This window comes from Dermacentor silvarum, chromosome 3, assembly GCF_013339745.2.
Source record: "Dermacentor silvarum isolate Dsil-2018 chromosome 3, BIME_Dsil_1.4, whole genome shotgun sequence".
NCBI lineage: Eukaryota > Metazoa > Arthropoda > Arachnida > Ixodida > Ixodidae > Dermacentor > Dermacentor silvarum.
Window position 1 is genome coordinate 109,061,579 of NC_051156.1, and position 18,413 is coordinate 109,079,991.

An 18,413-nucleotide genomic window follows, 5' to 3' on the forward strand; every position below is an offset into this window, starting at 1 on the left:
GAATTCTTACTGAACAGATTTGCCACCATTATTCTGTAACGGTTGGATGCGTGAAGATCGCAGGCACTAGATTCGTGGTTGTGTTTTTTAAGAGGAAGAATTCATGCCTTCTTTCAGTCCTTGCTGCCACTGTTGCGTTTCCTCAATCTCCTCTGGTACATTTACCTTCACTTCCGCATCCCTTTATACCTGCACGCAAGAATCCTCTACCGACCTCCGCCTTACCATGTCGATGATCCTCCAGGCCACTGCGGCATCATGGGCAACGAACAGTTCGATGAAGCTGCTAGGGGGGCTCACGAAAATGCTGGGAAGGAACCCATCGCACTTTCAAAAACCGATGCAGCAACAAAGCTTCGTATACTCGCGCGTGATGCCACTCGATCCATATGGAACACGCCAGGTTTCCGGTATACTTGACTGCACCGCTTGGACCCATCCCTTGGACTGCATATTCCATCTGGACTTTCCCAAATCGAGACAACTGCTCTCTGCTGACTGTGGCTTGGAGTATCTTTCATGAATGTTTTTGCTTGCCGCATCGGAATGGCTGACAGTGCGGCCTGTGATAGTTGCGACAGTGAGGAAACGATCGAACATATCCTGTGTCATTGTCTCCGCTACAGCTCCCAGAGACAGTCGCTCGTGATGACGCTGGCGTGTCGACAACCGGCCGCTTTCTGAGCAGACGATCTTAGAATGCCGGCTGACGCGGTCTTCGCGCCAGAAGGCGATGGGGGCGCTATTGAAGTTTCTCTGGACACGTGACCTGCTTGACGACTGTGACACACCTGAGTTCCTTTTGTGTGTGTGAGTGTTTTCTGATCTCCCGCTCTTTCTTTGTGTGTGCATTTTTCTTTATTTCTCTGTCTCCCCATACCCCTTCCCCAGTGCAGGGTAGCAAACTTGATATCTACCTTCCGGTTAACCACCCTGCCTTTCCCATCTCATTCATCTCTCTCTCTCTCTCTCGTCTCCCCAACTTGGATCCGAATCTGCAGCTCCGTCTTCCGTCGGGAATATCTTGAGCTGAGGAGACGCTTCTGTGCTGCTTGTGGCTTGGCATGGCCTTCCCAAATGCCTACTCATTTTGGATCGGAATGGCCAACAGCCTTACATGCGACAACTGTAGCTGCGAAAAAACAATCGCGCACCTTCTCTGTGAGTGTACCAGCTTCAGTGCACCCAGGAAAGAACTTTCAATAGTGTTAGATGGATTTGATAAAAGCCCTTTGTCAGAGGAAAGGGTCCTGGTACACTGGATGAGACCGTCCCTAGCACATTAGACTTTGAAAGCATTGCTGCGCTTCTTGTGGAGACGTGGTCTCATAGACAGATTTTAAGCAGTGCCGTAATCACTTTTTTTGTTCTTCTTGACATTTTTTTACATCTCTGTTCTATACTCGCGGACAACTTTCTGTGGCAATGAAGGGGAAGTTACGGGCGCGTCCATGCTGCACATGTGTTAACGCGCCAAGTAGTCCGGCAGCGTTTTACAGTGCTTTTTGTTGCTCGGAACAGACGCTGAATCGTCGCAGCTTCCACGTGCGACGGTTTCGCGTTTGCCCAGACGCGCATAAGAAAAGCCCCAGAATAAGTGAACTTTTACACTCAGTGGTGTGTTCTGCCTTATTTAACTGTTGCTAGTAAGCAGTTTATGTTTTCTCTTCCCCAGCCTATACCAACGTGGATTAATACGCGGGACTCTTTTGAGAAGCGCTCTCACTTGTGCGAGTTTTGCCTGCGTAGCTTTCCCTTCATTGCCACAGAATGTTGTCCGCGAGTATAATATATTTTATTCCCCTTGCTCCCTTCCCCCAGCACAGGGTAGCCAGCCATTCTGAGAACTAGCTAACCGCCCTGCCTTTCCGTCTATTTCTCCTGCCTTCCTTCCTTTTTTCTTGTCATGGCTCCAACGCTGAAAACCAATCACATTGGCGAAAAAGATATATCGCTTCAATATGCCTTCCACTCGTAAATCTTTACATTAAAATAACTAAGCACAACGTAGCTCACGGGACTGCAGGTCACTTGCACGAGAGCTCAGCATAGTTGGAAACGAGAAATGCAAACCCTGGGAAAACTGTCGAATATTTTATAACTGGCAGTCACACCCTACGTCATCACTTGTTTAATAAAAGGTCGCCGCTACATTTTCTTAATTTCTTTTTATCGAACAAACCAAACACGCGCATGCAGTCTAGAATACAAGATATGGCAGTTTAATTCCTCGTAATTGGGCAAAGCAACGTAATGTTCCAGGCTGCACTAGTGCTTACTACGCCTTTACCATGTTCTTTAGCTGACTGTTACGGAGACAATAGCGAAGACGTTCCTTCTCACCTGCGAGGTAACCTAGCGCAGTCATCAGCACTATCGGCCACGAGCCTTCAGTTCTGTTGACCTGGAAAGTCTCCAGTATAGCGATGAATAGGAATCCTGCCGAACGCCACCCAGCCAGTGCGAAGAAAGATGACAGCGCGCAGGCACCTGCACGGAGTAATATAAAACACTGATTTTAGAGACGTGCGCAGGCACGTGCTTCATTCAAAACCTTCTATTCGAAATTTAGGTGGCTAAGATTTGCAGTAATAAATAACGATCAATGGTGCCCGCGGACCACAGGGTGGCCTAGCTCAAGTTAATATCACCCATTATGATACTTGTCCTGCTGAAACCGCTGTCACAGTTTCTGTTCGACAAAGGGGAGGCGTTATCTATAGGGGAAGCGAGGCAGCTCGCGGAGATTTCAGAGCCATAAATAAGTATACATGCTCTTGCCCAAGTATTCGTTAATGCGTAATCATTTCTATGCTTACCCAACGAGAAAACTGTCCGTCAGTCAGTCTGTCCATTCGTCCGCCCCGTAAGACGATCGCTTTCAAGATAGAGCCCGCAGCAGCGAGAAATTTACCTTCGTGCTGCCTATCGCCTCAACGCGAATTAAGCGGCAAGAACACAGCGCTCATGAAGATCTCAGCACAGCCTGGCTGCCCCTTTCGCATATTTCTTTCAAGATATGGGCCGGCGCGTCTCTCTTCAACGCGAAACGGCGAAAACAGAGCGTGCTGAGCTATCAGCATTCAGCACTCACTGTCGGCTTTGCACATCGCTTTCAAGATACGGTCCGCGCGGCCATATCAGAGTATGTTTGATCAGTCCGTGATGCCGCCGGAGTATTTTGATCACGGTTCATAATAGTTCGGCACGGATGGACAAGGCGCTAAAGAGCGGTAATGGCTTATGGTGATCGGAAGGTCATCAGCGCACCTTGCCCCACCACCTGCAGTACTCTGCTTGCGTTATCAATGAACCTTGCGCCGCCGTCCGTACCACTTCGTGTCGCCGCAGCGACGTTTTTTGTACTGGCCGGAGCATATGTAATTACACTGATAGTGATACCGGGCTGTCTGAAGATGAGCAAGTGCCACAATGCTTACGCACACTTATACAACTCCCAGAGGGGTTCCTGCGCGAATTTTTTCAGAGATAACGGCGACACGGTCCCATAGTATAAAAACTTAAACAGAAACGTCAGCTGTCTGACGGGGGGGGACACCAGTCTAATAGTCAAAATGGGCAGTAGGTTGTTGTCACTAGGAATTAAGTCCACGTTGTGTGGCAGACCTCGCAGTGACTGAAGAAGCGTAGAGGGAACTTTTCGGCGCCATTCTTCAAAGCATAAGCTTTGCAAAGCTCTAACGTTTGCAGACTCGGCGTGTACTTCAACACAGTGCGCCGACAATAGGCCGTATAACGTAAAACCATTCCCTGCTGATTTTATTCCAGTCTCCTGGTGACGTATTTACGTACCAGCTTACGCAAGCAGCGGGCGGTGACCCTGCACTTTGTTTTAACAGCCCAATCAAACGCTTTCCTCCTTATTGGCGGTCACTTTTTTCAAAGTACACGTCGTATCAGAAACACAGTATTCGCTGTTTTCGACGTCGCTTGACAGACAGGAGAAGTGGGCGTGGCCCAAAAATGTTTGACCAATCGGAGTTGGCTATTGGCATAAGTGGAATAGAAACGCATTAGGGGCGCTATAAAGTGAAGCTATTCCAAACTTTTCTCTTCCAATTCTTCGCTCAGCCCACCACGATTGGTCAAAACATTTTCGGGCCACTACCAACTTCGCCTGTCTGTCACCCGACGTCACGAAAACCGCGATAGCTACCCATCTGATATAACGTGCACACACTGATTATGCATAATTAAACCGCACAAAAAATAATTATTCCTGATTCGGCGCCTTCTCACCATTAGTCCTCTGCTATTGGTCCAATGTTTTCGGGCTGCGCCCACTTCGCCTGTCTGTCACGCGACTTCACAAAACCGCGAAAACTCAGCTCTTCAAAGGGACGTGTACGCGAAAAAAAAGCATTATTACGCCGAACAAAACTGTACATTTTTCTGAATAGCCAGAGACTGCCCCGTTCCGGAAGGAATAGAAGATGGCTGCCCGCCGACCGCTCAGGCCCTCGCGACTCGCACCTTCGGGTGAGCATGTATTGATTGGCGCATGATAAACTTTTTTTTTTTTTTTGCATGGCAGTAAAAGGTTATCGAGCCCTTTCGGCACGTATACGACATCGCTCTGCAAACTCTTCCTTGCTGAGGATCCATTTTAATGGAATTATTGTCCTTCCGTTACATGCCGCCGCGATTTTCGACCAACCACCGCAAGTAAGGCGAAGCGGACAAATCGGAGAAGCCGTCACCACCCTCTTCATGCGGTTATCTATTTTCACTGTGCTGGCTGGGCTCCATCGAAACCCTCTTCACTAGAGCGTTCTCCTTGCCTCTTGTCAGCCAATTAGATAGCAAACACCTCTCAGTGCCGGCAATGTTATTCGTTTTGAAAGCGAACAAAGGTGACCTCCTCTAAACGAGGAGAGTGTTTGGCTGGGTTGTTCAGACAACGCTGCGAGTCACCGCCCGATGCTTGCGTCAGTGGTTACGTAAATTTGACGTCAGGAGATTGGAATAAAAACAGTTTTAATAGCTTTCACATTATAGCACCCTAGAATAGTTTGAGGCTATATCAGCCAGAGGCCGATTGTAATAACCGTTTCCTTTAGAACTGGGGCCATATTCACAAAGCTTTTCTTACGTAAGTTCGTTTTGCCATTGGCTGGCCTCCTTCGCTAATGATATGTCTAACATGCGGATTGGCTAAAATTCTTTCTTGCTAAAAGTTCTGCGTAAGAAGTTTTTGTGAACTCGGGCCCTGGTGCGCTGTGGCTGTTACGTCACACGGAGAAAGAGTATAACGTAGCGACGAGGTGTAGACCAACTTTGCTGCTGTAATGGGGTTCTGGTTAACCCGGGCTGAGCTTCTTAAGGTGGACGATCACTATAAGAGTGCCGTCCACACATGCCGCAACTTCGTCAATCTTGGCGCGGTCTAGAAAGCCTTTCATGACTGCGGCTTTCTCTTGCGCCGTGGAAGGGAATATCACCCATCCTTTTTAAAGTTCACCTACAACGGAAATGGCTTTGCGACTTGGCGATGGCTGCAATGATGTGACTGACTGTCGTTTGCGACAGCCCACTTGTCTCTTCACCTCGATCATACTACTGAAAACTCGCAGTGACAAAAAAAATAATAATAACGCAGCGCGCACAGCACTTTCTTCACAGCGTCAACGCCACTAAATCTTTGTGGTCCAATGGATTTTTCTAGCTCCTCGCCAAGCCATTGCAATGTGTCTATGGAGAGCCTAAAGTGGCTACGAAACGCTTCCTCGCCCAGGTCGAACGCGCCACTTCGTTGCCCCTCGTCACGTCGGTGTCTTTGGGCGGCGCTCGCCAGCTTTAACACAACCAACCAAGAGCCGCCATTGCCTGCTCTATCTGCTCACTTCGAACAGCACGAGACTAGCTGGTGGCAACGGTTGCCTTAGCAACCCTCGACACCACGCTCGCGAGCGCATGTGACCCTCGAGCGAGCCACTTCTCCGTCGTTCCGCTCGTTGCAGGTGACGGGTTCTCTTTCCAGGTGGCTGACAACCTATGCGACAACAAATGTTGTGGTCACGCCCAGAAGTCGTGACTAAAGCCAAGCGCCAGCCAATGGCGTTCGTGAAATTGAACCGGTTCCATAGCAAACCGTTACAGAATACGGTACCAGAAATGATTTTATGAGGATACGCTCGGCCAATTTCAGGGAATTTGTTTGCACTCGACAGCGAAAGTTAACTTATAGGTGGAAACGCATTCTATTTCGAAGCGATTTGTTGGAAGCAATTTTTTTCTCCATGAATAAGAATATTTCATTAAAATTGCCGAAGTTGGGCTACATAAAAAAACTGGAAGCACAAAGTTTACGAAGGTGTTACTATGCACCAAAAACCGAAATCGCTGTTCGCTAAACTGAATCAATTAGACCATCTGGATGAATTTCATATATGAATTTACCGCTTGTGCCAATTCGTTACAATCTTTACGAGTATTTTGCAAAAAAACCCTACTCTTAAGATAATGAGATATTTCATATCTTTGAATATTATATCAATTTATGATATCAGATATCAGAATTATGATGTGATCGTTTATGGCTGAGTTGAGTAGTAGTAAACATGATAATATTGTTTTTTTGGGATTTTCAATAACTGTTACTAAAAAACTGGGCCCTTATTCAAAGAACTTCTTACGATAGAATTTTTCGTAATAAATAATTTTAGCCAATCCAGATGCCAGACATTCCTATTTTTTTCAAGTTCACCCATCTTCAGCAATGTTCGCAGAAAACACAACGGCCTAAATCACTAGTGTCATTCCGAGTAGCGCTGTAGAGCATAGTTGGAAAAGAGGCGAGATGTTTTGTATATAGCACAATATTTCCACCGACAAAATATTGGCAATTTGTGTAGTTGTGTTTTGCGTAACAAAACAGTAAACCTCTTTTATGTACGACATGTGGTCAAGCCAGGGTAGAATGGTTCCTCCATAGAATTCCTGTACGGATTTCGTACCAAGGAAGCGTAAAAAATGTTATCTCGCTTTGGGTTCACTTTAAAACAATGGTCCAGTTCAGGTTTTCGCTTCTGTACCGGCTTGCTTCGGCACGCTGGCGCAGTCATTCCTTTAAGGGCACTCGCAAAGAAGTTGTAAAGTGCTCTCTAGAACCCACTACGCCAGGCATTTGAGGTTGTTAGCATGGTCAATCGAGCGCAAAATTGTCGTGGGAACGCTCGTCCTTGTCTAACTGTGTGCTGTTAAGTCCAATAACATTGTCTTGACCTTCGTGCCCAGTGTGCCGCTCAGGCATATTATTACGGTGTCATCTAGAGATGCTCAAGAGAAGAGCCGCCGCGAGAAAGCCGATGAAGTGTGTCCTGGAACGCAGGTCGTGCCTGCGTTCGATCTCTGGTGGTTTGTCTGAGTATCGGGTGATCTTATCCCTTTTCTTGTTCATTTTAACGTATTTTCTCCGTAGTATTACCTGCTCCAGCTTAAGCTGATGTCCAAGAACTCCCCCGGGAGGGGTTTTTCCCCTTGGACAGCTTCTCTTCCTAATCATGAGATACCTTTGGATTTCTTTCCACGCAGCGGTGTAACTAGCATCCCCGTGGCAATCGTTCCGGCGAGTGGAGACTTCATTAAACTGAACAATACTCAGGCTACCCAGGAGGCTCTTCATGCTGCTACTCCATTGTACCAGACCATCTAGGACGTAAGGCAGTTCGGCCGGGGAGGCATTCTTTGTAGGTCGCCAGACCAGACATGTGTTGCGGACTTACTCAAGTGCACATCTTTCGCTGCCATTCCGGTGAGTGCATTTATCCCTACTCACCTCGCGTGCACCAAGGGAGTAAGTAGTACGAGGTGTCAACTCAAGTCTTACCCCGACAGAAACATTAGAAAAGTTATCTGCAGCTGGAGTGATTGCCGTATATCGATGCAATCGAGTGTTGGACAATACCAGAGTACCAACAGAATCAGTGGTAGCCACTTTTTCTGGCACTTCCTGCCCATCAGAGATCAAAACATGGCCCCTTATATTCAGAGTAGATCCACTTGCACCGCGTCCGCTTCAATGTCGCATTTGCTGGCGATTTGGCCATAGTATCGGTGCATGCAAATCAAGCCAACGTTGCTGCACATGTGGGGAAAGTCACGCTCCCAGTGATTGCACTTCCGAAAACGAGAGATGCTGCCTTTGTGAAGGAAACCATCCGGCCGATTACTCTAACTGTTCTGTGTGGGCCCAAGAAGTGCAGATCCTCGAAGTTATGGATAAAAGACGTTGCTCCAGAAGAGAGGCTGCAAATATTGTAATTGAAAGAACATTTGGCTATGCAGGAGTTACAGCTAAACAAAATACAATACTTGACTCATCTCTCACTGCAACCATAGAAAATGCTGTTCAAAAGGACGTGGCTAAGGCAATGGATCAGTTGTTGGTAAATCTTGGTGAAAGCATCGCACAGGCTATTTCCTCGCAAATGAATACGTTAATGGAAGCTTCTGGTTTATGCTCGGTAGCAAACCAACGTATAAATTCGGGGCAGCAATCTGTCGATCGAAAGAGGGAGACAACTGTCTCGGGAGAAGGCACAGCCTGCAATAGTTCCCCTCCCGCTCATTCTGCTTCCGCCAACCAGACCATTCAAGATTGCGAAATGAAAGACGCCGAACATAATGCTCGTGCTCAAAAAAGAGCGATGTCCACAATCAGTGAGGATTCTTCCTCACTTCCCCATTCGAAGTCAAAGAAATGTCAGTCGAAGTTTACTTTGGAGGATAGTGCATCAAAGAAGTCCCCTTCGACAGCAGCAACTTCTTCATCATAGGATTGTTAAAGGTTCTTCAGTGGAACTGCCGATCACTATTATCAGCTTCTGTAGATTTGTTTTCTGTTACAAACCAACTTATTCCAGATATAATAGTATTACAGGAAACTTGGTTGACAACGGAGAAAAATTTCCATTTAAATTTACAGATCTTTTAGACTAGACCGCCCTACAAGAGCTGGTGGACTAATTATATTTATTTAGACTAAAATATGTCATAAAGCCAAAATTGTATTCGAATTGATGGATTCTAAGTGCGAAATTCTGGCTATAGAACTGACTCTACCAGGATGTTTCCCTCTTTATATTGTAAATACTTATTTTCCTTCCGGTGTGCGGGACACTCGCTCTCTTGACAGTGTTCTAGCTAGCTGTGGGCGGGATGTTTTACTTACTGGGGATTTCAATTCACATCATGTTTCATGGGGTTTAAAGACAGATTCATGCGGTAAACGCTTGTGGAATTGGTCATTAGATAATAACCTTTCTTGTGTAAATTCTGGGGCAACTACATTCGTGCGTGGCCAAAATCAGTCTGCAATTGATCTCACATTCTCTAGCGATAGTCTCTCTGTGTCTTCGTGGTTGACTGTTGATTGCGCCTCTAATAGTGATCACATCCCGCTGGTCTTTCAAATAGTCCGTTCTACTACAACAATGGATGAACAAGCTCGAATGTTTTTAAACTACAATACCTTTAAGCAGTCCTTGCGATCGGTGATTTCGTCACTTTCTGAGGCGTCCAATGAAGAAAAGACGAAGATTATTTGTTCAGCCCTTGAAAAATCTAGCGAGCAGTCGGACTTCAGAATTCGAAGTAATAATGGTTACTCCTACAACCCTTGGTGGAATACGACTGTTAACGCGATTATAAAGGAAAGCAGCCTGGAAAAATTGTTATATAACCAGTGTCCAAAAAATTGGAGTGATTATAAATTCTACCGAACTATATTTAAACATACAGTTTCTAAAGCAAAATACGACTATGATTGCAAACATTTCGAATATCTATCTAAATTTAAAAACAAGCGAGCGCTTTTCACTTTTCTTCGTGGCAGAAAGATTCTTCCGCGTCCGAGTAACATTGAATCGATGGTCTTCACTAGTGAAGAATGACGCAAATGGTAGAAGAAATTTCAAAGGGTTTAGAAATCCGGTTCACGTCCTTGTTATCGCCATCTTCCAAGTTACGCATACAGTCCGATGATTTTACGGAGATCACTATGTTAGAACTGGTCACAGCAGTGGAAAGTATGCCACATGCCGCCCCTGGTGTTGACGGAATAACCTCAAAATGATAAAATTTATTCAAGGAGTCCCCAGATGATCTTTTAGACGTAGTGAATTATTCTATTCAATTTTCGCGGATACCTTCCAGTTGGAAACTCGCTAAGATTATTCCGATTCTTAAAAATAATTGTGACGGATACACGCTTGATAATATTCGACCAATTGCTCTAACCTCCAATTTAGTGAAATTAATAGAAAGAATTCTAAATTTTCGTCTTATAAAATTATTAGACGCAAAGAAGCGCTCAGCCCTTCCAAATTGGCCTTAGATCTGGCTGTTCCATTTGGCACGCTCATGGGGACCTGGAAAGCCGTATAAAACTAGCACGTCGCCAGAGACAAATTGCAGCTCTAGTAACTTTAGATATAACAAAGCTTACGATAGTGTAGAACACACAATTTTATTGAATCGATTAATTAACCTTGATTTCCCAAAATACATAACAAAATAGTTTAGCGAGTTTCTGACTGACCGAAAATTTTATTGTTCTTTGAAAGGATGTTCTTCAAATAGACGTCGACAATCTCATGGAGTTCCACAAGGAGCTGTCATGTCCCCGTTATTATTTAACATATTACTAAGCTCTATACCTTGCCATAATGACATATACACATATGTCTACGCATATGATATTGCTTTTTTTGCATCTGACATTTACATCCATTCTTTATATAATCGATTACAAACATACCTGTGCGCCATAGAAAACGAGTTATTGAATATTCTCTTCTCCCTAAATGTCAGTAAATGTGCAATAATAGCTTTTCCTTTAATAGATCCAATACATATAAACTACCGCTACAGAACATACCTCAGGTAGACTCGCTAAAATACATTTGCATAATATACGATGACCGGCTAAATCGGCGCACGCACATTGAACTACATAATAAAAAAGGGTGCGAGCGCTTGGAATACTAAGAAGGATTCACAACAGTCGATCAGGATGCGGATAGACTCTCTTGTGATGATTTATAAAATGTACATACGGCCAATTTTGGAATTCGAATGTGTTCTATATTCAGGTGCGCCGGCATACAAATTACATCCCCTTGTTCTTCTGGAACGGGAAGCTTTACGCCTGTGCCTTGGATTGCCAAAGTTCGTTGCCAACAATGTATTATACCTAGAAACACATTTACCTTCTCTTTTGTGCAGATTTCGGTATTAATCGGTCCAAACATTCTTAAAAATGTATGAATTCCCTATAAATTACAAATATTTTCATTTCCCAGCCCTGCAATATTTTTTCAATCTCCTGGCCCGGTTCCAGACTCCTCAGGTCGTTTTCGTGCAGGCACTTCTTGGTCCCTTAGATGTACGATTATGTGAGATCCCTCCAATTTGCAGTGAGAGAGAGAATCTCCATATTATTTTCGACGATATATCCAAACAACGCAAAATCCTTTCTTACAATATAATAAATGGGCTATTAGAAAATCACTTATTGGAGTTAAAAATAACAGTCGTCATGGCGACAGATGTCTCGCGATCAGAAGAAAAATCTGAAATTGTAATTTCCTCTACCGCTTTCGACTGGTAGTTCTCCTTAAGACTTCCAGACTATATGCCAGTATTTCTAGCTGAGGTTCTGGCGGTTACATTGGCTCTACGAAAAGTGCACTCATCAATTTTGGAAGTTGTAATGGTAACAGATTCTTTGTCATTATGTTCAGCTCTCACTGCCAATAGTGGCTCCCAAGTTTCGCGCACATTCAAAGTCTTATTCCTTCTAACTTAAAATAATTAGATTGGTATGGGTGCCTGGTCACAAAGTATTAGTTATCAATGAATTAGCTGACAGCTTAGCGAGAGCTGCCCTTAGTGCCTTAGTGGTCCAATCCTTCCGATTCTTCCTGTATCAGCTTCCTGTATCATGGGACCTGGAAAGCCGTATAAAACTAGCACGTCGCCAGAGACAAATTGCAGCTCTAGTAACTTTAGATATATCAAAGCTTACGATAGTGTAGAACACGCAATTTTATTGAATCGATTAGTTAACCTTGATTTCCCAAAATACATAACAAAATATTTTAGCGAGTTTCTGACTGACCGAAAATTTTATTGTTCTTTGAAAGGGTGTTCTAGGTTCAGGAGACGGGCAGTCATGCAATACTCCTGGAAACCTGCCATTAACAAATCTAACTGATTTATTGACACCTACTATTTCCTTGGAACAGAAAATTCTGCAATAATAGAAAAACTTGAAGTCCTCTTTACCAAATTCAGATGTCGCATTCCTACACTTAAACTTTTATCTTACATCGATGTGGTCTGGCGCCTCCTCCTTGTGCTCATACTGTGGTGAAGACGAAACAATAGAACACTTCTTCCTGTCATGCCGCCGTTTTTCCTCATTAAGAAAACATGTTTTAGAAGCAAATTTAACAGTGCTGGATTAAATATTACGCTACCTAATATTCTATCTTTGGTGCCTATTCTCTCGGACATGTCATAAGGATGTTGGTGCTGCTGTTGTGGGTTAGATGATTGAATCAGGACGATTTCCTTCCTATATTCTTAAATTTTATATGTATAAATTCCTTGCGTCATTCAAAAATCTTCACAAGTGATCCTTATTAGACTCGGATAATTGTTTTCCTTCAATCACCCGATTCTTGGGCAATCCCCTATAGTGGGTACGAGCCACTTTTGAAGGCAAGCACGCAAGCAAGCTTTTGGCGCGAGCAAGGTGTCAACCTGGCGGTTTTGGTTCCAGTGTAAATATATGTAAATAGCCTCTTTCGTGTGTGTCTTTCCACACTGTAACATTCTGGTGGAGGATTGCGATCCCCGTCCTCGCCACGGAACTACGAAGTGGTCGATACATCGAGCTTGTCCCATGCCTCCCGGTGACGAGACCGCATCTGCAACGGCTACGGCTCGTCCGCCTGCCTCCGATCGTCCCGGTTGCTCAACATCGCGATCCTGGTGTGTTCTCTGGCCTGGAGGGACAGGACGTTGACGAATGGATCAAGCTATATGAATACGCCAGTGCTAATAACAGGTGGGACCCAACGATTATGCTCGCCAATGTCATCTTTTACCTTGGCGCACCCCACGCGTGTGGCACCAAACGCATGAAGATGAGTTAACCAGTTGGGACAGTTTCAAAGAAAAGCTACGGGAACCGGTTCGGTGACCCCATTGGGCGCAAGGTTGCCGCGAGAAAAGCTCTTGCGTCTCGTGTTTCAGACACGAGACGCAAGAGACACGAGACCCTACGTTTCATGCATCCTCGACGTTTTGGCTTTATGCCGCAAAGCTGACGACACCATGTCTGAAGCAGATAAAGTGGCACATGTGCTAAAGGGCATTGCCGACGACGCTTTCAATTTTGCTTGTTTTCGGCAACGTGTCGACTATCGACGCCATTATGAAAGATGTCGTCGCCTTGAACAGGCTAAGAGCCACCGTATCACACACCACATCACGCGGCTACCAAACACTGCTGCTACGTCGACATGTGAGGGTCGACTGCGTCAGACGACCACCTGTGACGACGTAACCCGTATTGTTCGCCGCGAGCTCGAGGCCACCAGTTCGCCAGCCTTCTCCGCGACGCTTCCCGATCCGCCTGCAACCTCGATTGCCATGATTCAGGCCGTCGTCAGGCAGGAATTTGAGAAGAAGGGTCTGAACTGCGTGTGTTCAATGACTCAACCCAGCGTTCACCAGTTCTCTAGCAGCCCTCCTCGTCCCCGGCCGTCGTTTTCTGCTCCATACCGCAACACGTCCGAATGGCGTACCCCTGATGACAACCTGATCTGCTTCCACTGCTGTCACATCGGCCACGTCGCTTGTCATTGCCGCAACCGATGGCCACCACCTGCTCGGACGTACGCCGACGCTTATTCCCGTACCTTTCGACCCTATGCTACCCGCCATGAACCGACGCTACCACTAGATACTGTGCTTACGTCCACCACAGCTTCAACTAGCGATTATGCCCGTGATGCAATCGCCCGTGCTGACTATGCTCGCCAACTGGCGCGTGCTCGTCTGCAAGTGTCTCAAGACAAACAGAAGCAACGCTACGACCTCCGTCACCATGATGTGCATTTTGCGCCCGGTACCCTCGTGTTGCTTTGGTCACCATCGCGTAAAGTTGGCCTTTGTGAAAAACTGCTCTTCCTGGTACACTGGCCCGTATCGCGTGCTATGCCAAGTGACCGATGTCACCTATGAAATTTTTCTAGCCACGCCCACTACGTCCTCCGCTGTGACAACCAGTGATATTGTCCACGTCGCCCGACTCAAACCCTACACCTCTCCAAGCGCCTTGGATATTTAACAGCACCGTGACGGCGCTTTTGCCGCCGGGGAGGCGATATACATCTAGAGATGCTCAAGAGACGAGCCGCCGCGAGAAAGACGATGATGTGTGTCTGGGCTTTTGGCGAGAGCAAGTTGTCGGCCTGGCGGTTCAGGTTCCAGTGTAAATATATTGTAAATAGCTCTTTCGTGTGTGTCTTTCCACACGTAACAATATGCATAAAATGTACGCATGACAAAGCAATCACAGTTGCTAGTAGAAAGAAACACGCGCTGCTTGAAGGTTCTGTATTCTTACGTGCCAATCTGTGAGCTCTAAAATTCGTAATGATCCTGGGACGGAAGGAGGTGGGGGGGGGGGGGGGGGGTAGAGGATTGCACGCATTGAACTTTGCTCTGAGAACACCATTTGTGGTATGGCATACGTGCGCACTTCAGACTCTGCACACACAAGCTGCAATAAGACTTCGAACAACACAGGCTGGCATGCACACAATTGTCTTTAGACCATATATATGGACTTTTTCAGCGACATTACTGCTGCCGAGTTTGCTTGTTTTAGGAACTGCAATGAATAAGCTTGTTCAAAGCAAATGCCCCGCTTAGATGCGCCCCCTTGCAGAGCCACATATAGGCGGCGCAAGCACCGCCAATATTTTTTTCATGCATTTTGCGCAATATTGCGCCACCCCATGTTACAACAATTTCAAAACTTTTCCACAAAACGTATATTTTTCCCCAAATTATGACGCAGCCTTTTTAAAATCGTCAAACACGCCCTATTTCGTAAGCATTACAAAAAAAAAAAAACGGGAGAGTTGACAGACATGTACATTTATGATACTTCAGCTATTAGACATCGTACCTGCAATGACTCCTCTAGCAGGAAAATTCCCGTGAAACGTTTGATTTGCCGATGTCTCGGAAGTGGCGGCTTGTGTTCACGCCTGGCTGAAAGTGCAAGCGCCCTTACTGTGCACTCATCATGAGATTATCAAGACAACCTTTTAGTATAACGGTTCCTTCACCAATCTGTGCCAACTGCCCCATCCGTGAGCAAACATATTTATACAAAAATTACAAACCGCCTTGTCTGCGTGATGTCACTATTACAAAATTATTACTGCAATAGGTAGAAATCTTAAATCTCGCCGTTGAAAACCAGCAAATACAATCGTGTAATATGTAATTCTAGATGCACAGTAGCAACTGTGTAGGTGTTGAACCAGAAGCGAGAAACTCGTGACAGCAGGTTACGCGTCCAGCAAGACTTTCATCAGCTGGTTATGAAATACTAAAACTGTCCGTACTGCATTTTCTTGCTCTTCGCAGTTTTGAGTATGCAGTTTGTTCAGTGACAGAAACAACCATCGCAGTTCTATATCATTTAGCGAACTCCTCAACCTACACATCAAAGCTGTATCAGGCAGTTCTCGAACCCTTCGGGAATCCTACGGGTCTGTTTTGCTACTACACGAAATATACCCTAAGAAGACTTTGCGAAACGCTTCGAGAGACAGGAGCCTTTACGTATGCTTAAGCATATCCAGGCTTTGCACGGGGAAGAAGAACGGTACGCCAATACGCATTCATAAGAAACAATACTAAAATTGACCTCAGCCCAAAAAGAAAAAGTGAGGCATGCTGCACACACACTTTTTCTCGATATAGGCCCCTCCTATCTGACCGCCAACGTGGAGCCGGTAAAACGCAACACCGGTAATAAAATTTGGCGATTACTGGTTAAAGTTTTCTATTCTGTCTTTGAGTGAGGTATACCTTCCAATGGCTAATTATTGATTATTGCATTTAAAAGCGGAATCGGGACTCCGATCTAAGCTGCGTTTCTATCTGTTCTTTGATGGTTGATACCCACCGCGTCGATACACACAGGCCTGTCCTTGCTTTCTCTGTCACTGCACGAAAACCGCCTTGCTTAAAAAATAATAATAAGTGGACCCCATGCATATGTGTGAATTGGCGTTAAAGCGGAAAGATTTCTTTGCTATTATCTGAAATGTCCTAACTTCTCCTTGTTCAGTTCTATGTAACTCAACGCTTCACGCTCAATCTAAGCTTGGGTCCCATTTTGTCCACTTTTTTCCACACTCTCTAGCTTCTGTTTCATTTTCTAGCTAAAGTTCTGGCGGTCTTCTTGCTTTACAAACGAAGAAATTGATCAAATTTTTCTTATTTTTTCGGTCAGTTATTTCCCCCCCACATTAATAGCCTCTTTTTTTAAATCTATTCGTTTTCCTGCACGTCGCTGTGTGACCACATCAAACACGTCGATTCACCATTAGCCACGCACAAATTCAGCTGTATCTCTTTTCAGGCGTCTTGTCTTGCACCCAGCATTGAACCCAGCATGTGCACTCTGCTATATCGGGTTCTCAAAGCTCTGGATACCCTGTAATGCGAACCGCGCATCTCACCGGCCACTAACCAACTGTGGATGCTGTCAGGGCCATGCTGTGGCAGTCGAGAGCAACAGTTCCAGCCATTGCGCGCCCAGCATCCAGGCATGGTTGTGTTTCCTTGCGGCCGCTGCCATCAAATAAAACAAAGCAGTGCAGAACTTGAAGTTAAATTTGTACAGCATCTGGTTATACCATATTTATTTATTTATGTATTTATTTATTTATTTGTGCTTGATTCCATATTTGTGCTTGTGCTGAAGTCGAAGAAATATTCATGAAATAAATATTTACCTGGTAAACAACAACAAAAACATTATGATTTACTAACATGTTGCGCGGTTAACCGGCCGCAACATTACGTAGTAAAACAGTAGTGTTTCTGTTGTTCTATACACGGCAATCTTTATCTCAGGAGTTATTAGCGGCGAGAAGTTGGAGTGGTGCCCTCTACGAGTGACGTCACGGCCAGGACGGCGCTCGCTCGGCTGCTGAGCGCGCTCGTTCCTTTCGTGCATGCTTGGAGTATTGGTGGCTCGAGCCGTACTTATTGACGGCTTCTTTTTACTCTCATGCCTGAACGCCAGTTTCTTCAAAACTGCGAGGCGTGAAAATTTGTGGCGTGGATGTCGCAAGCTATGTAGCATTGAAGGGGTCTAGTGGTTTTGCAATGCGTATATGCGCAGTATCTGTCCATAAACTTTGCGTAAAAAGAATGTCTGCCATTTCAACACATAAAGTTATGTATGATGCTCCGCAAAACACTTAAAATTCCCTTAGTGCTTAGCTATGAGAGACAATGCATTTTAAAAGAAAAATCTTGGTATTGGAATTCGATGTCAATATTATAAATGCGTGATAGAAGGAAACTGGACAGCGAATCTTCTGATTATTATTACTATGATGAGTTGTTCTAGTCAAATATGGCTACTTTATTAATGCGTAAAACGAAGAGTTAGGCGCGCATTTTGCATGAAACATTTGCTCATACTTTCACCGTTCTCTGAAACAGGCACCCAGAAAACGCATTGCTCATGGCGGTTAACACGACGGCACGTCACGTATAGTATGTATATACTTCATAATACCATAACCGCAATCACCTGAAAGAACAGTTTCGTGGTTAAGATCGAGAGCCTATCAATTGCAAGCGAGAAAATTTTTCATAGTAGCCCTCAGTTGCCTTTATCGACATCATGGCACAGCCCTTACGCAACTAAATCTACCGACTGTCGTTATGGCGAGGCACGCATTATTTGCGAAACCCATCAGTTTACTACAACTTCGAATTGAAACCATGAAGCAGTTATTTAAGCGTCAATTGCTATGCCTAAGGTATACTCGGAGCTATACAGCGCAGCTTAGGCTGCGCTGAGGAGGAAAATTCAAACGCCTTCTGCCTCACCATGTCTCCATCCTGAATTATTTAACTACACAAACTGAGAACTATTCGCTTCATGAGTACATAAAAGAGAACCTCACATACCCACCTCATATAAAGAAAACACCAGAAGCCTCAAATGAATTCACTTGATTTTTGACCTCCACAGGGGAATAATGATATCTTCAATAAGCCCCATACTGCTAATAAATGAGGCTTCGGCTTTTTTCTTGCTACAGCCGCACTGTCCA

General features: G+C 45.1%; 1 protein-coding gene across 2 annotated transcripts in view; it reads right to left on the reverse strand.

Annotated features, from left to right (window-relative positions):
* The window catches only part of LOC119444660 (monocarboxylate transporter 2), a 163,567-nt gene extending 146,668 nt beyond the window's left edge, over nt 1–16,899 (reverse strand). For both annotated transcript variants that reach the window (XR_007465999.1, XM_049663512.1), the window contains exons 1-2: nt 16,800–16,899; nt 2,344–2,490 (exon numbers count right to left, since the gene is read on the reverse strand). Coding sequence is in view for 1 of the 2 variants with exons in the window: in XM_049663512.1 (XP_049519469.1) it covers nt 2,344–2,490; nt 16,800–16,890 (238 nt within the window). In the remaining variant the exon portion in view is untranslated. The remainder of the gene's footprint in view (nt 1–2,343; nt 2,491–16,799) is intronic.
* Between the last annotated feature and the right edge of the window lie 1,514 nt (nt 16,900–18,413).